The 24,887-nt window shown below is 36.4% G+C and overlaps 1 protein-coding gene across 9 annotated transcripts in view; it reads right to left on the bottom strand.

The window, feature by feature from the left end:
• Positions 1 to 24,887, bottom strand: part of DGKB (diacylglycerol kinase beta) — a 1,123,143-nt gene that overhangs the window by 491,012 nt on the left and 607,244 nt on the right. For all 9 annotated transcript variants that reach the window (XM_086397581.1, XM_086397582.1, XM_086397586.1 and 6 more), the window contains 2 exons: positions 5,298 to 5,383; positions 2,901 to 2,990 (listed from right to left, as the gene is read on the bottom strand). In XM_086397581.1, the coding sequence (XP_086253707.1) occupies positions 2,901 to 2,990; positions 5,298 to 5,383 (176 nt within the window). The remainder of the gene's footprint in view (positions 1 to 2,900; positions 2,991 to 5,297; positions 5,384 to 24,887) is intronic.

The following is a 24,887-nucleotide window of genomic DNA, read 5'->3' as shown; positions in this document are numbered from 1 at the left end:
GTTATTAATTTTCAAATACCAAAAATACTTTTGAGAAGAATATATAAGAAGCCACATGAATGAGTCTCTTCTTTTTAATCAATATACAAATATTAACACTGGAATACATGAGCATCTCATAAGCAATGGTTCATTCTTTCTATCTATCTATCTTTAGATTCTATACAATTTAACACATCATTTTATAATATTCTTTTATTGTTATATCCTTAATGAAAATCACAAATATATCATATGCCATGTTTTTAACTTGGTTTCAAATTCTGTCATATATACAAATACATATATATGTCGTAGAGTCCATAAGTTATCCAGGTACAAATGGAACAATTGTTCTCAAATTTTTCTGTGAATCAAGTTACTTAGGGAGTTTGCTTAAAAAGGAAATCACCTGTGCAGTTTCATCTCTAGAGATTCCAATTCAACATATATGAGGTGAGGTCAATCCACTGTATCTTTAACAAGCTCCCCAAGGGTTTCTGATTCACATTGTCTTAGTAGACACTTTTCAAACTTCACTGGGTTTAGATGCTAAAAATATTTAGGATTCAGTTCTTGCTTCTTAGCAAATATGGTTTTCTTTTCTTTGATATCTTCAGGTAAGATTAGCCTATTAATGATATTTCAAATTATTTTAAGATTTCATCTTGAAATATTCTCCATTTTCTCATCTGCTCCATCTACAGTATTCCATTTTTGAGTTCCTTCAGTATGTCAAGTGACTTCCTACCTCTAGAGGTATAAACCTGATGTTTATTCTGCCTGTCAAGCCCACCTTCAATCCTATATGGCTCTGTCATTATCCACCTATTAGAGTACTCCCTATTTTGGGCTTTTCTCTCAGCTCAGATGGAAAAGAATCTGCCTGCGATGCGGGAGACCTGGGTTCAACATGGAACAACAGACTGGTTCCAAATCAGGAAAGCAGTATGTCAAGTCTATATATTGTCACCCTGCTTCTTTAACTTATATGCAGAGTAAATCATGCAAAATGCAGGGCTGGATGAAGCACAAGCTGGAATCAAGATTTCTGGGAGAAATAGCAATAACCTCACATACGCAGATGACATCACCATTATGGCAGAAAGCAAAGAAGAACTAAAGAGTCTCTTGATGAAAGTGAAAGAGGAGAGTGAAAAAGTTGGCTTAAAACTCAACATTCAGAAAACTAAGATCATGGCATCCGGTCCCATCACTTCATGGCAAATAGATGAGAAAACAATGGAAACAGTGAAAAACTATCTTTTGGGGCTCCAAAATCACTGCAGATAGTTACTGCAGGCATGAAATTAAAAGACGCTTACTCCTTGGAAGAAAAGCCATGATCAACCTAGATAGCATATTAAAAAGCAGAGACATTATGCTGCCAGCAAAGGTCCAGCTAGTCAAAGCTATGGTTTTTCCTAGTCAGGTATGGATGTGAGCACTGGACTAAAAAGAAAGCTGAGTGCTGAAGAATTGATGCTTTTGAACTGTGGTGTTGGAGAAGACTCTTGAGAGTCCTTTGGACTGCAGGGATATCCAACCAGTCCATCCTAAAGGAAATCAGTCCTGAATATTCATTGGAAGGACTGATGCTGAAGCTGAAGCTCCAATAGTTTGGCCACCTGATGTGAAGAGCTGACTCATTTAAAAAGAACCTGATGCTGGGAAAGACTGAAGGCAGGAGGACAAGGTGACAACAGAGAATGAGATGGTTGGATGGCATCACCAATGTGACAGACATGAGTTTGAGTAGGCTCAGGGAGTTGGTGATGGACAGGGAAGCCTGATATGCTGCAGTCCATGGGGTCACAAAGAGTCAGACAGGACTGAGCAACTGAACTTATTTGGGGCTTCTCTCTTAGCTCAGACTGTAAAGAATCTGCCTGCAATGCAAAAGACCTGGGTTCGATTCCTGGGTTGAGAAGATCCCCTGGAGGAGAAAATGGCAAGCCACTCCAGTATTCTTGCCTGGGAATCCCATGGACAGAGAAACCTGGTGAGCTACAGTCCATGGGGTCACAAGAGTGGGACATGACTTAGTGACTAAACCACCACCACCCCTCAAGTTCTCCCTATTTTACCTTGTCAGTTCCTAAGTAAGCTCATTCATTATGCTGATTATTATCTTGCTTGTCAGTAAGAAGTCTCACAATTTACATATGACTTCATATTCCACTAGAATTTAAGGCCCTTTATAAAGCAGATCTTGTGTTCTTTCTATTCTTAACTGTCTATCCCAAGTGCAGAACATACCACGTAGTGCAAAGTGAGTCTCAGAAAATTGGTTACATATTGTACTCTTCTGACTTCCCTGGTGGCTCAGACGGTAAAGCGTCTGTGTACAATGCAGGAGACCGGGGTTCCATCCCAGTGGAAATGGCAATCCACTCCAGGACTATTGCCTGGAAAATCCCATGGACAGAAGAGCCTGGTAGGCTACAGTCCATGGGGTTGCGAAGAGTCAGCCACGACTGACCAACTTGACTTTCACTTTCTTGTACTCTCCTGGACAAGTTGTCCTTTCATCTTTCAACACTTTTCCTTTGTTTGTGATTCTTTCACACAAGTCAGAGATTAAAAATATGAACATTATTTTAAATTTAACCCATGCTTACCTCATTTCTTAAGTTGGAAACCCAAAAACCAGAGAAAGAGAAAGTTAGATGCTTGCCCTCCCATCTAGCATATAATTAGCAATCACAGTCTAACTCTTGGTCCACCGTTTGTTTCTCTACCCCAGACTATTAGTCAAAATTATATTACATCTGACAGCAATTACATTTGCTAAAAGCACATGAAAGCTGTCATGCAGTGAAGAAATGCTAAATTTAGTTTATTGAAAGAGGGTGCTCTGCACTATATTACTGTTTTTTAAAGATTTTTGTTGTTGTTGTTGGTTTGTCATATCTATTTACCTCCTCCCCATCGCAGGCATCTTGCTAGATCATTGCCGGTCCCAAGAGGCAGAATAGCCACTGGAGGATGCTTGACTACATTAGCCTTTTCTGTATAATTGAAAAATTAAAAGAAAAAAAATTGGTCATTGACTGAACAACAATTAAAAAAAAAACACAGCTTGGCATGGAAGACATTCTACAGGGTACTTAGAAAAAGTCACATTTTATATATATATACAATTATAAAATATGATTAACTTATATGCATTCGTAGCAATTTATAAAACAAGTAAATAACATAATTCACAGGGTGACAGGAATTTTTAAGACTTATATGTGAGGAAAGACTTTTAAATATGTTAATTTAGTTAAAAATTGTAGCACATTTGACTTAACTCAGTTGAAATTCTCAAGGGTGCAGGTATATGCAACACAAGGATAGCACTAAAGTGGAAAAGTAGGTTCTTTAGAAAAGTCCTTTGGCAACATCAAGTTTAGGTATACTTTAAGAAAAATATATTTTGAAAACAGTTGAATTCTAAAAGTTAGTGAAATGGGGAGAGTGAAAAAGTTGGCTTAAAGCTCAACATTCAGAAAACGAAGATCATGGCATCTGGTCCCAGCACTTCATGGCAAATAGATGGGGAAACAGTGGAAACACTGTCAGACTTTATTTTTTTGGGCTCCAATACCACTGCAGATGGTGACTGCAGCCATGAAATTAAAAGACGCTTACTCCTTGGAAGGAAAGTTATGACCAACCTAGACAGCATATTAAAAGCAGAGACATAACTTTGCCAACAAAGGTCTGTCTAGTCAAGAATATGGTTTTTCCAGTGGTCATGTATGGATGTGAGAGTTGGACTGTGAACAAAGCTGAGTGCCGAAGAATTGATGCTTTTGAACCGTGGTGTTGGAGAAGACTCTTGAGAGCCCCTTGGACTGCAAGGAGATCCAACCAGTCCATTCTAAAGGAGATAAGCCCTGGGTGTTCTTTGGAGGGAATGATGCTAAAGCTGAAACTCCAGTACTTTGGCCACCTCATGTGAAGAGTTGACTCATTGGAAAAGATTCTGAATGGGAGGGATTCGGGACAGGAGGAGAAGGAGACGATAGAGGATGAGATGGCTGGATGGCATCACTGACTCGATGGACATGCGTTTAAGTGAACTCCGGGAGTTGGTGATGGACAGGGAGGTCTGGTGTGCTTTGATTCATGGGGTCACAAAGAGTCGGACAGGACTGAACGACTGAACTGAACTGAACTGAACAATGGTTCTATTGCTCTGTGTCAGAGTCAACAAAAGAAGACATTACCAGATTTTGTTTGAGATTCAAGTTGATATAGTGTTTGGGTTCAGAAAATATCATATCACTGAAATTCCACATGCTTTTGTTTGAGTTACTAAAGACGTCTCACAAACATATATTACTTTATTTTTCTCCCTTCTCAGCCCCTCAGAGTAAGCATATGTGGGTAAAAAATGGGTAAGGAATAGATTATGTAGGGATGTGCCACAGTATACTACCAAAGGCTTAGATTTTAGGGACTAATGAAAACCAATAATTCCTACTATTTTCACTAAAATTCTTACAAGTCCTCAAACACTGTTCAAGGGACTCCTTAATTTTGGTAGTTCTTGAACTCTGGTTTTGTCCTTAAAATATCAATACTATTGACATTGTTTATTGGAGGGCCAAAGAATACAATTTTCCCTTTTCTTTTCGAAAAAAAAAAAAAAAGGTTAGTAGAGTAAAATTGTTAGGTGCTTACCAAAAGGGTATTGACAATATGTATTCATTTTTAATCTGAATATTTTTTAGGGTATGAAAAGGTCGAATATTCTCAACTGCATTGATTGAATAAAACTTTGCTTCAATACATATAGATAGTAAAACTTCTTTTGAATCAGGTCTTTCCTTTTTATGAAAGGATCTATTTTTAACAAAGAATTGGTCAGTCCAGATCTGGAAGTATCTGTGAAAGTCACTCAGTCATGTCCAACTCTTTGCAACCCCATGGACTATACAGTCCATGGAATTCTCCAGACCAGAATACTGGAGTTGGTAGCTGTTCCCTTCTCCAGGGGATCTTCCCAACTCAGGGATCAAACCCAGGTCTCCTGTATTGCAACTGGATTCTTTACCAGCTGGGCCACCAAGGAAGTGGTTTTATTAAATTCCATGAAAAAAATGAATGAGAAAACAAGCATTTCTAGTTATTTGTAAATTATTTTGACAGTTAAAAATCTGAACTACAGAATAAATTAAGCCATCAATATTCCAGATGTCTGACTGTTATCACTGTGTATTTTATTTAACAAAGATATGGATGTGTTAAATAAACAAATGAAATACACAGAATTTAAGGTTTCCACTCTCACCCAAGCCACATTAAATACGTGTCTTCATTACCTATGCAGTCCAAAATCCACCCTACAGTTCCATCTCCACCGCAGGCTAACACTCTGAAATCAGGAACATCACGGAAAAAGTTTAACCTGAAAAATAAGCATGTTACAGCACATGATTGATATTTCAAAGTTAGGACATTTTTATTTCTGTATATTTAGCATTTCATCTAATGAAAGATTTAGGTTTTGTTGAAAAATAGTAAACCCTTATCTACAATGAAATTCTAAAATAGAAGTATCAACATATCCTAATTTAAATGTTATCATTATAAATTCTATATTCCATAATACTTATATTTTTCTTTTAACAACTCTAAAGTGAAAAAATAAAATTAATAAATTATAATAATTTTCATTAAGGTACAATCCCATACGTGATATGCAGTTTACCTAGACTATACAGATTACCTAGACATATGTATACAAATATGTTTTATTTACTAATTTTTATTGACCAACAATTCTCTCTTGAACAATTATATAAATGTGACTAATAGCTCAGTAAAAAATGTCTTTGAGAGTTTTCTGCCTTCTCCCTTACTGGGAGAAATTGGTCAGGCTGTATCTGAGGTTTTAGCCAACTGTTTTCAGTGTTGCCTTCTGACTTTGAATCTGTGAATAGAAGCCAGGCTTCCTCCTCTCTTTTGACCTCCTTGGCAGTGTTTACCACCCAGAAACACACAAAAATGTCTGGGTTGGGTGTGATAAGTGCTCACCACTTCTGCTGCTACTGCATGCAGCATGCTTATGAATGCATCCTACCTTGGGGAAAACTACAAAGACAAATAATGCATTCAGTTATACAATCATGCATGCCTATTTTCTTGAAAAAAACAAAAAACAAATTTGAAACAAGACAGAATATCTGGGAATGTGTCTCTTCAACTTTCTAGCCCTGGTGGTAACAATATAATACAACTGGCTCTTCCTATCTGTAGATTCTGCATCTGTAGATTCAACCAACCAGGAATTGAAAGTCTTTAAAAATAAAATCCAGGAAGTTTCCAAAAGTGAAACTTGAATTTGGTGAATCACAACTTATTACAGAGAAGGTATATTGTATTTTACAACTATATACATAGCATTTCCATTTTATTAGGTATTATAAGTAACCTAAAGTTCATTTCCAATGAGTCAACTCTTCACATGAGGTGGCCAAAGTACTAGAGTTTCAGCCTCATTCCTTCCAATGCTGGGAGGGATTGGGGGCAGGAGAAGAAGGGGACGACAGTGGATGAGATGGTGGATGGAATCACTGACTCGATGGATGTGAGTCTGAGTGAACTCTGGGAGTTGGTGATGGACAGGGAGGCCTGGCGTGCTGCAATTCATGGGGTCGCAAAGAGTTGGACATGACTGAGCGACTGAACTGAACTGAACTGAACTGAAAGTTCATTTAAATGTATGCCAACAATTGCCACTGTTTGTAAGGGACTTAAAGCTCCTGTGAATTTTGTTATCTGGAGAGTCCTGGAACCAATCACCTGTGGATATCAAGGGAAGACTATATGCAGTCATCTAAGAACATTTTCTTTAATATTACATATATAAATGTACATGTCAATTTTATCACACTGGGGCTTCCCTGGTGGCTCAGATAGTAAAGAATCTGCCTGCAGTGCAGGAGACACAGGTTCAATCTCTGTGTAGGGAAGATCCCCTGGAGAAGGGAATGACAACCCAACTCCAGTATTCTTGCCTGGAGAATTCCATGGACAGAGGATCCTGGTGGGTTACAGTCCATGGGGGTCACAAAGAGTCGGACACGACAGAGCGACTAACACAATATAACATTTTATGATTAAAAATAATGTCATTTCATGTACTTTATTTTTAGTGTTTCACTGCCACAAAATAACAGGTATTGTAGTTAATGTTGTTTGAATACATTTATTTGAGCAAGTGTATCAGTTTTGAAAGCTAATCTTCTAGAAGGGAAATAATTACAACAACACATTACCCTCTGGATGGTTCCCACTATAGAAAATGTACATGTCCATTTCCTTGAAACTCTAAAACACTACTTATAAACAACTTTATGATATTTCTTCAATAAGTAAGAAAAAAAAAATACCACGGTGCTATTATCATAAAATCACATTCCCCTGTTTACTAGCTGTTGAACGTATTTTGTAGGCTCACAGACCTGTGACCTTTGTGAACTGCATCATCAAAGCATTGTACCTCTTTCCTATGAGTTGTATTTTATTCTTATAAACACTAGACATTATTAGTAATATTTTCATTCAAATTAGTATCATTAAATTTTTGGTTAATGTAATACAAAATGTGTAAATATAATAGTAATGTAAACAAGTCAACTGAACCACCGCCACCTAGAAACAGGAAGCACAGACATTTAGAACACAAAATTGTCCTGTACTTCATTGTGTATTATATTGTGGATATTTACCTTTTGTTAGACACATTGCAAAATTTTCTTCCAGATTATCACTGGGTTAGTTTGCTCAGATTATATAAGCAAAACAATGTACCAGCTGTCCACCCCAGAGAGTAGAACATTTCTAATAACTTGCATATGCTTCTGCGTTCCTTCCCCATAGGACCCTCCTCCCTTGTTAACAAAGGTGGGCATTATTCTGAATTTCAGGTTAGCACGCACATGCCATAAACAACACATTGTTTGTATTTTGCCTTTTCTTCACAGCATTAAGATTCCTCCACGTAGTAGCTGAATTTCCATCCATCAGTAGTTGAAGTCATTTATACCCACTGCTGTGTTCAATACCATTTCTGTGATTATGCTTTTTAAATCCATGCCATTGGATATTTGGAGTATTTTATATTCTTATAAAAATCCATTTTCAGAAATACTTTCTAATGCACATGGATGGTGATCACTCTTGCAATTTGACAAGATATTATCAATTGGTATCCTATAGTAGTTATAGCAATGCATGTACTTATCAGGAATATTAGAAAAAGTGTGCTGAGCCCATCTGTTCTAATACTTGTAATGTCACTTTTTTTTTAAAATTTCATGTGTTTCCTCAAATGTGCAATGTCTTCCCCATCTTTACTCCTTATTTCTTGCTGATTTGTAAAAATTCTTTACTTTTTCTTAATTTTAATCCTTTTGAGGATTTTTTTGTTTGTTTACTTTGTGGTTTTTTGAAAAATACTTCCTACAGGAAGAAAGTTCCTTCTTTTACTTTCCTAAATGTGTATTTTAACAAACAAGATTTTAGTTTTAATGTACTGAAGTTTATCCATCTTATGATAAATGGCTAGCACTTTAGCTTGTTTTGTGTAACAAAATAGTTGTTTCCTCAGTGGTCAGAAGAGAACACATGTACTCTTAAAATTTCAGTTTTATTTTTGACTAAGAAATTGTCTGTGGGGATGTGAGACAGGATAGTATGAAGTATTAACATAGAAGAGAATATATATTATACATAAAATATTCACAGCATTCTACACTGGTTGTGTCAAAAAGGGATCCCTTTCTTTTCCCTTCTTCACTACCTTTCTTCTTCCTCTGCTGCTGCTAAGTCACTTCAGTCGTGTCCGACTCTGTGTGACCCCATAGACGGCAGGGCTCCCCCGTCCCTGGGATTCTGCAGGCAAGAACACTGGAGTGGGTTGCCATTTCCTTCTCCAATGCATGAAAGTGAAAAGTGGAAGTGAAGTCACTCAGTCGTGTCCGACTCTAGCGACTCCATGGACTATAGCCTACCAGGCTCCTCCATCCATGGGATTTTCCAGGCAAGAGTACTGGAGTGGGGTGCCATTGCCTTCTCCTCTTCTTCTTCTACCCTCACTCTTTCTCCATTTCCCCCTTTCTCACTTCCTGCCTTCCTTCCTTTAAGCTATTGTGCAACAATTTCCATCCGTAAATCCATCTTTTCATGTTTTAGATAACTCAACTTAATATCATGCAGATTCATCATGAATCAAATTTCCATATGTGGGTATTTTGTCTTTTAGACTCTATTCTATTTTATTCATGAATGTGTTCATCTCTGCACCAGTACCACACTATTATAATAGTACAGCTTTGTAGTTAGTCTATATCTCATTGAGCATGAAAAATTTTAGCTATTTTTTCTCTTTTGCTTTTCTATATACATATTGAATTTAATTTCTCATATTCCATAAAAATAAAAATGAAGACACAAAAAATCATTATTTTTTAAAAATTGGAGTTACATGAAGCCTATGTATGATGTTATTTATTTCCTCATCCATGGATATAGGATGTTTCAATTTACTCTTTAACATCCTTAAATTTTTAAAATTTTTTGCTTGCAAGTCTTTGTTACATTTATTCTTGGATGGTTTGTAGTTTGTGTTAGTATCTTAAAAAGAAACTAAAGACCTATATATAGAAAACTATAAAACACTGGTGAAAGAAATCAAAGAGGACACTAATAGATGGAGAAATATACCATGTTCATGGATTGGAAGAATCAATATAGTGAAAATGAGTATACTACCCAAAGGAATTTATAGATTCAATGTAATCCCTATCAAGCTACCAACAGTATTCTTCACAGAGCTAGAACAAATAATTTCACAATTTGTATGGAAATACAAAAAACCTCGAATAGCCAAAGCGATCTTGAGAAAGAAGAATGGAACTGGAGGAATCAACCTACCTGACTTCAGGCTCTATTACAAAGCCACAGTTATCAAGAGAGTATGGTACTGGCACAAAAACAGAAATATAGATCAATGGAACAAAATAGAAAGCCCAGAGATAAATCCATGCACATATGGACACCTTATCTTTGACAAAGGAGGCAAGAATATACAATGGATTAAAGACAATCTCTTTAACAAGTGGGGCTTGGAAATCTGGTCAACCACTTGTAAAAGAATGAAACTAGAACACTTTATAACACCATACACAAAAATAAACTCAAAATGGATTAAAGATCTAAACATAAGACCAGAAACTATAAAACTCCTAGAGGAGAACATAGGCAAAACACTCTCTGACATACATCACAGCAGGATCCTTTATGACTCATCTCCCAGAATATTGGAAATAAAAGCAAAAATAAACAAATGGGATCTAATTAACCTTAAAAGCTTCTGCACATCAAAGGAAACTATTAGCAAGGTGAAAAGACAGCCTTCAGAATGGGAGAAAATAATAGCAAATAAAGCAACTGACAAACAACTAATCTCAAAAATATACAAGCAACTCCTACAGCTCAATTCCAGAAAAATAAATGACCCAATCAAAAAATGGGCCAAAGAACTAAATAGACATTTCTCCAAAGAAGACATACAGATGGCTAACAAACACATGAAAAGATGCTCAACATCACTCATTATCAGAGAAATGCAAATCAAAACCACTATGAGGTACCATTTCACACCAGTCAGAATGGCTGCGATCCAAAAGTCTACAAATAATAAATGCTGGAGAGGGTATGGAGAAAAGGGAACCCTCTTACACTGTTGGTGGGAATGCAAACTAGTACAGCCACTATGGAGAACAGTGTGGAGATTCCTTAAAAAACTGGAAATAGAACTGCCTTATGATCCAGCAATCCCACTGCTGGGCATACACACTGAGGAAACCAGAAGGGAAAGAGACATGTGTACCCCAATGTTCATCGCAGCACTGTTCATAATAGCCAGGACATGGAAGCAACCTAGATGCCCATCAGCAGATGAATGGATAAGAAAGCTGTGGTACATATACACAATGGAGCATTACTCAGCCATTAAAAAGAATACATTTGAATCAGTTCTAATGAGGTGGATGAAACTGGAGCCTATTATACAGAGTGAAGTAAGCCAGAAGGAAAAACACCAATACAGTATACTAACGCATATATATGGAATTTAGAAAGATGGTAACAATAACCCTGTGTACGAGACAGCAAAAGAGACACTGATGTATAGAACAGTCTTATGGACTCTGTGGGAGAGGCAGAGGGTGGGAAGATTTGGGAGAATGGCATTGAAACATGTAAAATATCATGTATGAAACGAGATGCCAGTCCAGGTTCAATGCACGATACTGGATGCTTGGGGCTTGTGCACTGGGATGACCCAGAGGGATGGTATGGGGAGGGAGGAGGGAGGAGGGTTCAGGATGGGGAACACATGTATACCTGTGGCAGATTCATTTTGATATTTGGCAAAACTAATACAATTATGTAAAGTTTAAAAATAAAATAAAGTTTTAAAAAAAAGAAAAAAAATTAAACTTTTAAATTGTTTATTAATGTTTTTGTTGCTGGCATGTAAAATACACTTGACTTTAATTTATTGATCTTATGAACAGCCACATTATTCTTCATTTTTTATGTTGCCTATATTTTATTTGTAGACTTATTTGGATTTTTATCTAAACAACTATATCATGTGTTAATGACAATGATACTGTTGCTGATCTTCAATCCTTATAATTATTTCTCTCCCTGTCTTACTGTGCTGGCCATGGAGGGCTTTAATAATTTGCTGAATTAGAGCATACACACATACCTTGTGCCTGAAATTAAATGGAATACTTTCAGAATTTCCCCACTTAGAATAAAGTCTGTTGTAGGCATTTTCTTCTTCTTTTCTTTTTTGAGTGACATCTTAGATAAGGTTAATAAAATTTTCTTCAATTTTTTTATATAGAAGGAATTTATATTATAACTCAGTGTTAATACTCCCTGTACCTTGTGAAATACTGATATGATTCATTTAACTGGTAACGTGGGAGTATACATTTACATATTTATGCATCACTAAACCATTCTTACTATACTTTCACATGCTCAAATTGACACTATTTATTAACATTTTTATAGAGAATGGGGTTTGGTTTGCTAACATTTTATTTACAACTTTTCATGTATATTCATGGACACAATAGATTTAATATATTTTTCTTCATACCACCTCTAATTTTTTATCAAATTATTCCATCTCCTAAAACCCTTTGCAGAATATGCCCTTATTTTGGAGTATCTGTATATTAAAATTGTTAGCACTTGCAAATCAACTATCCAATTTCTGGTGAGTCTTTGATATTTTTTAATTAAGAAGTATTAAATATTACAATTCATTTAATAATTACTGAAAGAGGTAATATTTTCTAATCCTTCCTAAATTAGTTTGTACCAACTATATTTCTGTACTAATTTGTCTGTCTCCTACATTTTCAAAGACCTTGTCATTAAAGTCTATAAAAGCTTTTCAAATATGCCAGTATCTGAAATGTTTATCATAACTGTTTCAAGTAAAAGCCTAATCACCCATATGACTCACCATTGCTCTTCTATTCCATAATGAAATTTCATCTGTTACTCATTCTTGTTTTCTTTTAAAATAGTCATTTTTTGTTCTTCTGCAACATCCTACCCCCAAATATAAACTGCGTGTGACTGTCAGATCAGCTTACTCTCTGTAAACTGATTGCTAAATGGATTGAAAAACTGACCTCTCTGTCTTAACTTCTTATTCTACTCCATCCATGCAGTTTTCCCTAGAGATTAATTCATTACTTACTTCATTCATTCCTTGAATACTATGTGTGTGTTAGTCTCTCAGTCATATCTGAGTCTTTGTGATCCCAGGGACTGTAGCGTGCCAGTCTCCTCTGTCCATGGGATTCTTCAGGAAAAGAATACTTGAGTGGGTTTAATTCCCTTCTCCAGGGCCTTGAATAGTAGCCTTAGGTGAGCTTCAGTTTTGTATCTTTAAAATGGAATTAAAACCCCCTGCTTTATGTGCCTGTATTGTGGAATAAACAAAGGATGTATATAAATTTAATTGTATTATAAGCCATGCTCTGTAGAGACACCCAAGACAGACAGGTCATGTTGGAGAGCTCTGACAAAACATGGTGTAGTGGAGAATGGAGTGGCAAGCCACTTAGCATTCTTGCCTTGAGAACCCCATGAACTATATGAAAAGGCAAAAAGATAAGACACTGAAAGATGAACTCTCCAGCTTGGCAGATGTATAATATGCTACTGGAGAAGAGCAGAGAAATAATTCCAGAAGGAACAAAGAGGCTGAGCCAAATGGAAATGACACCCAGCTGTGGATGTGCCTGGTGGTGAAAGTAAAGTCTGATGCTGTAAAGAACAATATTGCATAGAAACCTGGAAAGTTAGGTCCATGAATCAGGGTAAACTGAAAGTGGTCAGATAGGAGATGGCAAGAGTGAATATCAACACTTTAGAAATCAGTGAACTAAAATGGACGGGAATATGTGAATCTAATTCAGATGACCATTATATCTACTACTTTGGACAAGAATTCCTTAGAAGAAATGAAGTAGCCCTCATAGTCAACAAAAGAGTACAAAATGCAGTACTTGGGTGCAATCTCAAGAACAAAAGAATGATCTCAGTTCATTTCCAATACAACCATTCAATAGCACAGTAATTCAAGTCTATGTGCCAAACACTAATGCCGAAGAAGCTGAAGTTGAATGGTTCTATGAAGACCTATAAGACCTTCTAGAACTAACACCTAAAAAAAGATATCCTTTTCATCATAGGGGACTGGAATGCAAAAGTAGGAAGTCAAGACACACCTGGAGTAAGAGGCAAGTTTGGCCTTGGAGTACAAAATGAAGCAGGGCAAAGGATAACAGAATTTCGCCAAGAGAAGGCACTGCTCGTAACAAATACTGTCTTCCAACACAAGGTACCACTCTACACATGGACATCACCAGATGGTCAATGACAATATCAGATTTATTATCTTCTTTGCAGCCTAGGATGGAGAAGCTCTATACAGTCAGCAAAAACAAGACCAGGAGCTGACTGTGGTTCAGATCACGAACTCTGTATTTCAAAATTCAGATACATTTGAATAAAGTAGGGAAAACCACTAGCCCATTCAGGTATGACCTAAATCAAATCCTTTATGATTATACAGTGGAAGTGACTAATAGATTCAAATGATTAGATCTTAAAGTGTGCCTGAAAAACTATGGATGGAGGCTTGTAACATGGTACAGGAGGTGGTGATCAAATCATGCCCCAAAAAGAAATGCAAAAAGCCAAAATGGTTGTGTGAGGAGACCTTACAAATAGCTGAGAAAAGAAAAGTGAAAGGCAAAGGAGAAAAGGAACAATATGCCCATCTGAATGCAGAGGTCCAAAGAATAGCAAGGAGAGATAAGAAAGCCTTCTCAAGTGGACAATGAGGAGAAATAGAGGAAAACAATAGAATGGGAAAGACTAGAGATATCTTCAAGAAAATTACAGATACCAAGAAAATATTTCATGCAAGATGGGCATGATAAAGGATAAAAAGAGTATGGACTAACAGAAGCAAAAGAGATTGAGAAGAGGTGGCAAGAATATACAGGAGAATAGTACAAAAAAGGTCTTATGATGCAGATAACCAGGATGGTGTGGTCACTCACCTAGAATCAGACATCCTAGAGTGTGAAGTGAAGTGGGCCTGAGGAAGTATTACTAAGAACAAAGCTAGTGGAGGTGCCGTTCCAGTTGAGCTACTTCAAATCCTAAAATATGATGCTGTTAAACTGCTTCACTCAATATGTAGCAACTCTGGAAAACTCAGTAGTGGTCGCAACTGGAAAAGGTCAGTTTTCATTCCACTCCCAAAGAAAGTCAATATCAAAGAACATCAAACTACTACACAATTGTACTTATTTCACACGCTAACAAGGTAATGCTCAAAATCCTTCAGTCTGAGCCTCAGGAACCGAGAACTTCCAAATGTATACGTTGCATTTAGAATAGGCAGAGGAATAAGAGATCAATTTGCCAACATCTATTGGATCATAGGAAAAGGAAGGGAATTCCAGAAAAACATGTATTTCTGTTTCATGGACTATGCAAAAGCCTTTGACTGTGTAGATCACAACAAACTGGAAAATTCTTAAAGAGATGGAAATACCAGACCACCTTACCTACCTCCTGAGAAACCTATATGCAGGTCAAGAAGCAACAGTTAGAACTAGACATGGAAGAATGGACTGGTTCAAAATTGGGAAAGGAGTACATCAAGGCTGTATATTTTCAACCTACTTATTTAACTTCTATGTAGAGTGCATCTTGTGAAATGTCGGGCTAGACGAAGCTCAAGGTGGAATCAAGATTTCGAGGAGAAATATCAGTAACCTCAGATATGCAGATGACATGTTCTTAATGGCGGAAAACAAAGAGGAACTAAAGATCCTCCTGCTGAAGAAAAGAGAGTAAAATACCTGGCTTAAATCTCAACATTCAAAAAACTAAGATCAAGGCATCCAGTCCCATTACTTCATGGCAAATAGATGGGGATACAATGAAAACAGTGACAGACTATTTTCTTGGACTCCCAAATCACTGTAGATGGTGACTGTGACTACAGCCATAAAATTAAAAGACACTTGATCCTTGGAAGAGCTATGATAAACCTAGATAGCATATTAAAAAGCAGATATGTTACTTTGCCGACAAAGGTCCATATAGTCAAAGCTTGGCTTTTCCAGTAGCCATGTATGGATATGAGAGTTGGACCATAAAGAAGGCTGAGCACTGGAGAACGGATGCTTTCAAACTATGATATTGGAGAAGACTCATGAGAGTCCCTTGCACAGCAGTGAGATCAAACCAATCAGTCCAAAGGGCACAACCCTTAATATTCATTGGCAGGACTGATGCTAAAGATGAAACTCCAAAACTTGGTCACCTGATGCGAATAGCCAACCCATTGGAAAAGACCCTGATGATGGGAAAGATAGAAGGCAGGTGGAACAGAGGACACAGAGGATGAGATGGTTGGATGTCATCACCAATTCAACAGACATGAGTTTCAGGAAATTCCAGGAGACCATGAAGGACCAGGAAGCCTGGTGCACTGCAGTCCATCAGGTCGCAAAGAGTCAGACACTACTGAGCACTGAACAGCAACGACAATCCAGAGATATTATTAATTTAAGAATTTTCTCTTTATGAAAAGTAGTAAATATATTTTCTAAATCAGATTGTCCCTCCTCTATTTTACCACCGTCTTCACCCATCATGTTCTGACAAAATAGCCTTTTATAGGAGCAAAGCTGGACAGTGATGAAAGTTCTATCTCCCAGCAGAAACTACTGGGAGACCTACTTATGGCAATGCGGACAGAAAGTGCACAGGAAAATAGCTCTGCCTGAAAACAAAGGCAAGAGACTTGGCAGAGTCAAAATGCAAGACTTTGTGTGACAATTTACTTTTCATTCATTAAGCTGCAAAAACCAGCAGATGTGAGGCTCATACTTCTTAAGTCATACTAAGGATGCGGAGGATGAGCGAATGAGGAGTGTTTGAAAAGATTCCCCTTTGTGGACACTTTGGTACTGTAGACTATGTTTTACCTGTGAAGGTAAACGTTTCACTTGAAGAACCAGTAGGTTCTTTTTTTTCTCATTTTGCAATGAAATAATCATGTGTGGGTCCTGAATTTATTTTTTTGCCATTTAATGGAAATTTTTTTTTTTTTAATTGGGACACTTTTTAAAGCAAATCAATGATTCTTGAGTTTTCAGTGTTCATCATTGTAGCACTGACTCTCCTAGAGTATTTTTTTTTTATCCCTGACAGCTAAACTCGAGTAAGATCCTATGTAATTTGTGGGTTAACTAACTCTGTGTCTAACGCCTTCACACTTCAAAAAAAAAAAAAAAGTGAGTAGTAAGATCAAGATGGTTAATGCCAATAAAAGCAAGTAAAAGTATTTCATCTAAGATTCAGAAGTCTACTTTCCATTTTAAGTAAGTATTAGGATAAAACAGGTATAGAAAAATTAGGAAGTTTTCATTTGTGCCTGATAACAATATCTAAAAAGCACATCAGAAAAACTTGCTAAGAGAGAAGAAAAATTGCAGCACTGATTCCATTATCTTGGAAAGTGTCTTATGACCGGATTTTTTTAAAGGACGATATGTAAGAATTTCTTTTAATTCCAATTTCATATTTTATTATTCATAGAAAATGGGATACTGCCATTTGTATATAATTTTTATATATCAGGTTGAGCATATAAATATAAATAAACATATGGTTATTAAAATGTACATATCATACATTATATATTGAAAATTATATTCTTTGATACTTGTAGGAAATCAATATGAGACTGATAAATATTGTTAGCATAATGATCCAGAGTGAATGCTCATTTCATTGTACATATTCACTTCGTTGTATTAAGGATCCAAAATAAAGGCTTCCCTGATAGCTCAGTTGGTAAAGAATCTGCCTGCAATGCAGGAAACCCCGGTTCTGTTCCTGGGTTGGAAAGATCTGCTGGAGAAGGGATAAGCTACCCACTCCAGTATTCTTGGGCTTCGCTTGTGGCTCAGCTGGTAAAGAATCTGCCTGCAATGTAGGAGACCTGGGTTCAATCCCTAGGTTGGGAAGATCCCCTGGAGAAGGGAAAAGCTACCCACTCCAGTATTCTGGCCTGGAGAATTCCATGGACTGGACTTTCGCTTTCACTTTCATTTTTTCCTTCTCTTAGTTTAAAATAGTGTACTTCAAGAGTTTGCCTTTAAAAAGGTCTACATTTTGATTTAAACATTTTGAGCCAGAAACAAGCATATTTAACTCTTATTGTTCAGCTCAATTCATATTCATACCTCCCTTCTCCAGCAGATCTTCCCAACCCAGGAATTGAACCAGGGTCTCCTGCATTGCAGGCAGATTCTTTACCAACTGAACTATCAGGGAAACCCTCATACCTACATATACACAGATACATATTATTCTTACACTTATAAGATTAGATGGCTTCACAACTGTCTCACTAAAATCAGGCAAAAATATTTGGTCTGTGATGTTGTTGTGGTTTGAAAGTATTTTCTTTTTGGTCTAAAAAACCAATTCTTAATACCTTCCACCTTGATTTAGGATACCCACACTGTGTCTATACATACTTTGATATCATTGATATTATTACTGCTGTTTCAGCCAATTTGAAAAAAAAAACTATGCATTTTTATATATTAAAAATATATATTTGGAAATGTAATTAAAATATTTTTCAGTTTGTAAGTCACACAACTACAACACAGATAAAACTGACTAACAATTTTAGAATGAAGTGAAAAATATGATAAGGGGTTTAATATAGCCAGAAATTACACCTATTTCCTGATCTTTCAAAGTTAACTTGGAAAAACGCACGCTAGTTCTTAATACTTTCAATTGGAAAGCACAGAGATATAATCTGTGGTACAAACAAAAGTCTAAACCCCTAACATGTAGCAGTAAAAGTGATTACTTTGTTTGGGTCTGTTTGGCAAGGCCACTCAAATCCATTGTGTTATCCCAATGTTTTTAATAATTAGGATGAATTTTATTTCATATGCATCAGATCATTCTACCAAGTGACTTCAGAATGCAAAGAAGTTATTCTAAATTAGGAAATAATCTAGACATATATTAAGCTAAAATTTTACTTTGACTAATATCAAAGTACTTTGGCCACCTCATGCAAAGAGTTGACTCATTGGAAAAGACTCTGATGCTGGGAGGTATTGGGGGCAGGAGGAAGAGGGGACGACAGAGGATGAGATGGCTGGATGGCATCACTGACTCAATGAACGTGAGTTTGAGTGAACTCCGGGAGTTGGTGATGGACAGGGAGGCCTGGCGTGCTATGATTCATGGGGTCACAAAGAGTCGGGCACGACTGAGTGACTGAACTGAACTGAACTGAATATCAAATACAAAAGAATAATTATATCTATAGAAAGGGATACATTTAATAAAAAATCCATATACCTAAAATAATTTATGAATGATATAGGACCTTTATCAATTATCTTATATAATATGCATTTATTAACAACAACTCTGTACCAGAAACTGGGTTACAGTCCAGAGACTCAAAAGCAGGTAGAGTCCTTGCCATCAAGTATCTTAATTGAGAAGGCAAACAAGAAAATATCCAGTTCATATCACTACGGGATGTTTTCTGAAAAAAGTTAATGCATTTAACGCAGATTAGCAAGAGGAGCCTGCTGCTGTCTATGGGGTCGCACAGAGTCAGACACGACTGAAGCGACTTAGCAGCAGCAAGCAGCAGCGAGAGGAGAATAAATGCATATGAAAGTGAATTTTTTTTTTTTCCATTCATCAAGTTATAGTCAGTGAGCAAGTTTGGAAAAGAATGAGAGAATGAAATGTATAAAATGTAAAATTTGAGGTGAACTCAGGGGGAGAAGGGGACAACAGAGGATTAGATGATTCGATGGCATCACCGACTTGATGAACATGAGTTTGAGCAAGCTCTGGAAGTTGGTGAAGGACAGGGAAGCCTGGTGTGCTGCAGTCCATGGGGTCGAAAAGATTCGGACATGACTCAGCAACTGAACTGAATTTAACTAATGGGACATTAGCATGGAATTGTAGACTATTAGTAAAATAAGTCTACATGGGGAGATAAATCTGAGATGCAGTAAAATATTCATAAGGAATCCATGTATACTTGACGATCAAAATCATGAAATGAGAATAGGCTCCCTAAAAACTAAAAACAGAGCTACTGTATGATCCAGCAATCCCACTTTGGGGCATATATACAAAGAAAACTATAACTCAAAAACATACGTGCAACCTTATGTTCATTGCATCACTGTTTACAATAGCTAAGAAATGGAAGCAACCTAAATGTCCATTGATGGATGGATAAAGATGATGTGGTTATATATATATGATATATGGAGAAGGCAATGGCACCCCACTCCAGTACTCTTGCCTGGAAAATCCCATGGATGGAGGAGCCTGTTGGGCTGCAATCCATGGGGTCGCTAAGAGTCGGACACGACTGAGCGACTTCACTTTCACTTTTCACTTTCGTGCATTGGAGAAGGAAATGGCAACCCACTCCACTGTTCTTGCCTGGAGAATCCCAGGGACGGGGGAGCCTGGTGGGCTGCCGTCTGTGGGGTCGCACAGAGTCAGACACGACTGAAGCGACGCAGCACCAGCAGCAGCAAATATATGTGCATATATATATATATATATATGATTATTATTAGGGTTAGGGGTGTGTGTGTGTGTGTATATATATATGTGTGTATGTGTGTATATATATATATATATATGCATACAGAGTTGGGAAGGTAAGTAGCTATACATTTGTACAGAGATTTTCTAATTAAAAATGAGAATGTGCTCAAGTTAACATGTTGCTCACATTTTTGCAACTCTGCAATGACCTAGGAAATATTATTCTGTTTTCCCCTTTGTTCCTGAACCTCTCTCCTCTAACAATTCCTATTTAATCTGTGATTATAACACTTTAATCATCACACATGCTTCCACACACTAACCCATATTATTTTATGCAGAGTAATCATATATTAAGAGAGCTTACATACTTGAAATACAAAGGAATAGCTCAATATGTACCAATGAGATGAGGTGGATATAAATAGAGTATCAAAGAAGCAAGAGGAGCAGGCACCCAGAACAGAAGCTGAATATACGTTATGTAGGAGGAGAGATGCCTCTGCAGTGAGAGAACAGGGAAGGAAGTCAGGATGGGTATGAATATCAACGTGTTCATCAGGGCAGGAGTAATGAAAATAAATTGAGATAATTTACTTCCCATGGCCTCTGATTGATAAATTAGGATTAAGGATGAATACTGATTTTCTGGAATGTGATGTTTAGAAAAATTGGAAATCCTCTATAAAAATATGCAAAAATATATACAAATTTAGGTGTATATATATTATATATACATATATAAATCAACATATAATATACACATAAAATTTATTAAAATAAATCACAACACTGAAAATTTAAGGTAGCTCATAGATATCATAAAATCTAGAATAAAAACAATTATATTAATTAGCTTGATATGCTTAAATTTTTTCATTTGATTGGCTTTTCATATGAACAATTTTGAACGATAATTTTATGAAAAAATGAAAAGATAAGGTCAAATTGCATATTTCTATAAGCTGATTGCCTCCATATCAGATTATCTTAAACTTGAGTTTTACAGTTTTACATTGATAAGGAGGGCATAATCTGAAAAAGTTGAGCCAGGATAGTGTTATCCGTAGAGATTTTAAAGACTTCATTGCCTCAGTGACCTAAGATTTGAGTCTTACTTTTTTTCCCCCCAAAGGTCCCTTAGTGTCTGTAGAATCAGTAAGAGAATGATTGAATAATTTGTGAATGTGTGTGAGCATGTGCGTATGCATACACCTTGACAATTAAGGCTTTCATTGTAATTCATAAGACTGTTAAGGTGTCTTTGAAAGCAATTATGATTTATGTGCATGCCACAACCAATTCAAAGCATATATTTTTATCTATGTTTCTTACTTTAATAAAAAACATTTTTGTCATAATGATGTGGTTTACCAAGATGTCTATTTAAATTATCACCACAAAAACAAATAATTGGATCTTCAGGGCTATACTTTTTAACTGAGTCTATGATAACATTATCAATGTCCAGTGTTTTCCATCATTGAAACGAACTTCCAAAAACTTGATTGCAAGTTCACAAATTGAATGCACTAAAATAATTATTGCAATAAATGAATGTTCTATTTAAAATATTCTGATGCCTCTGATGTAAAAATGCCATTACTTTATGTTTTAAAAGTTTTTCTTTTACTTGTATAACCAAAATTTTAATATTCTTACTTATAACACAAAAAGACAGCTTGAAATAAAAAATGTACATTAATTTAAAAATCACACTATATCTAAATGAAAAAATCATATTTAAAAATCTGCACACATGCTAAGTCACTTCAGTTGTGTCTGATTCTGTGCAACCCTATGGACTACAGCCTGCCAGACTCCTCTGTCCATGGGATTCTCCAGGCAAGAATGAATACTGGAGAGGGTTGTCATGCCCTCTTCACGGGCATCTTCCCTACCCAGGGATTGAACCTGCATCTCTTATGTCTACCTGAACTGGCAGGAGGGTTCTTTACCATGAGCACCATGTGGGAAGCCCCATATTTAAAAGAGTGATATGCAAACAGATTTTCTGCAGTTTAAAAGATTGCCTTCAAGCAGAGAATTCACGATTAATTTTAAATAGAAACTGATGCTTCTTTAGCATTTTTGTGTTTATGGTTTCCATGTGGTCCGTGATATCACTAGAGTTCCCATCACAAATGGAATAGATTGATAAAGATTTCATACAAAGTATGTATTTGTCATCAATACTTTTTAAAACACAGAAATTCAGAACTTAATTTTTCACTTAATATGCATTTTCCTTTTTGAGAAATATTTGATGAAAAGTTTTATTGCAAAATAAAAATGTATTATATAAAAGTATTTTTTTAATTGGAGAGGCTCAAGACAATATTTATGTATGATATATTCATTTAATAAGACACCTAGGAAGAGTATTCAAACCTCATTAAACGTATTTAGCAGACTGTTCAACTTCTCTTCCTCACATATATTTCATGTCCATCTATTCTATGATTTCTCAGTTCTACACTGACAATGCTGATTATTATATCTGTTCCCCTTTGCATCTTACAAGGAGATGAGAGGCACAGGCCACAGCATAGTGGACTAGCATAACAAGTATACCAGTCGGCCAACAAGGTTTCCCAGTGAACACTGGATTTTATCTTTGAATTCTCTGTATATTGTATTTCAGAAGAAATTGTTGCTTTTACATGGGAAGGACTGGGAAAAGAGTGTTTTTTCCCTGCTTTTTTAGATGAAATAATCATAAGTCAAAATGAAAACTCAGTTCATTAGATGTGTTCATGAACTCTGTTCATTAGACATCTTGCATCCTGTTAGAGGATAACAGTAGAACCATGATGAACAAATTAGACAAATCGCAAACCTCTCAAGTTTATTATAATGTACCCATTAATAATAACACTTAAATTAACAATACCAAATTCTTATGCTAATACTAAATTGGGTTGGATGCTGGAACACCAGGAATAAACCAGGAGAATCCCAGGTAAAATTAATTATTATGGTCACAGAAGCTGTAAGACCGTATGTGATTTGACCCATCAGTACTATCCTAATAAGCTATCTCGTATTCATTCTGCTCCAGCCACCCTGACCTTCCTGCTAATGTTTCCCAATTATGTCAAATATTCTCCAATCATGATGCTTTTACTCTTGCTCTTTCCTCTGCTTTAAATGTTATTACATCTCCTGCACTGGCAGGCAGGTTCTTTACCACTAGTGCCACCTTGGAAGCCCAGATGTTATTCTATAAATAACCAAATGACTTGTTCACTCATCTCCTTCACGTCTATAGTCAGTGAGTCCTTCCCTACTCAGCCTATTTAAAAGAACCATCACAGAACACTGACTACCAATGTACACTCTTTGCCTTCCCTGCTGACATGTATATATTTTATTACTTTCAGTTCAGTTGCTCAGTCATGTTCGACTCTTTGTGACTGCATGAATCGCAGCACACCAGGCCTCCCTGTCCATCACCAACTCCCGGAGTTCACTCAAACTCACGTCCATTGAGTCGGTGATGCCATCCAGCCATCTCATCCTCTGTCGTCCCCTTTTCCTCCTGCCTCCAATCCCTCCCAGCATCAGAGTCTTTTCCAATGAGTCAATACTTCGTATGAGGTGGCCAAAGTACTGGAGTTTCAGCTTTAGCATCATTCCTTCCAAAGAACAAACCGGGGCTGATCTCCTTTAGAATGGACTGGTTGGATCTCCTTGCAGTCCAAGGGACTCTCAGGAGTCTTCTCCAACACCACAGTTCAAAAGCATCAATTCTTCAGCGCTCAGCTTTCTTCACAGTCCAACTCTCACATCCATACATGACCACTGGCAAAACCAGATGTATGCCTTTTTCTACTAAAATATAAGACTAGGAGAGCAGAAAGTGTTGTCCCTTTTGTTCATACTGGGTTGGCAGTGCTAAGACTTTTTCCTGGCAACTGGTGGCCACTGAATTAATATATGCTGAATCAATTTACATTACTAATATTAAATATATATATACACCCATATATGTTGTTATTATTAAACTACCATTTCACATTTAGTTGGTGCATCATTATTCTGTTTAGAGTGGACTACATTTAATAGTCCAGTTATTATTTCCAATTAAATTATAGGAGCAGTTTACTAAATTATCATTAATAAAGGATTCAGAGATAATCATCTGCTCTGAGTTTTCTTATTTTCACTCATTAGTAAGACATTGCTATTTGACTCCCTGGGGCTGACAATAAAATTGTGCCAGGGAGCTTGCTTAACAGACTTAGTAACAGCAAACTGAGGACAGTCAACAAAAATAGCTTATGATACTTATTAGAAAGTTGACTTTTGTAGAATAAAATAAGCAACAGGTAAAAGGATACAGATAAATGAGTCATTCATTTCCAAAAGCCAATTTAGGAGAAAATATCATTTTTTTACAGTGTTCAACAAATTTGGATAAGTAATCACCTCTAACAGTAGCTTAGGCTCTATAACCTGTTGTTCAGCTATTATTTTCTCTTTGAAATGAATAATAAAAGTTCAGATTTTTCAATATCTTTAAAGTCATAATCAATTTGTTGATGTTTGTGGAAAGTGACTATAGAGTTGTAATACCCAAAATTCTTTTGCAAGACTGGAAGTTATATGACTGTTAACTCTAGGAGCATATTGTATTTTTGTTACTTGTA

The sequence above is a fragment of the Bos grunniens genome, chromosome 4 (genome assembly GCF_055505025.1).
Source record: "Bos grunniens cultivar Pamir isolate PY7600 chromosome 4, Bosgru_T2T1.0, whole genome shotgun sequence".
NCBI classification, from domain to species: Eukaryota; Metazoa; Chordata; class Mammalia; order Artiodactyla; family Bovidae; genus Bos; species Bos grunniens.
This window is presented reverse-complemented; position numbering and strand designations above follow the sequence as displayed.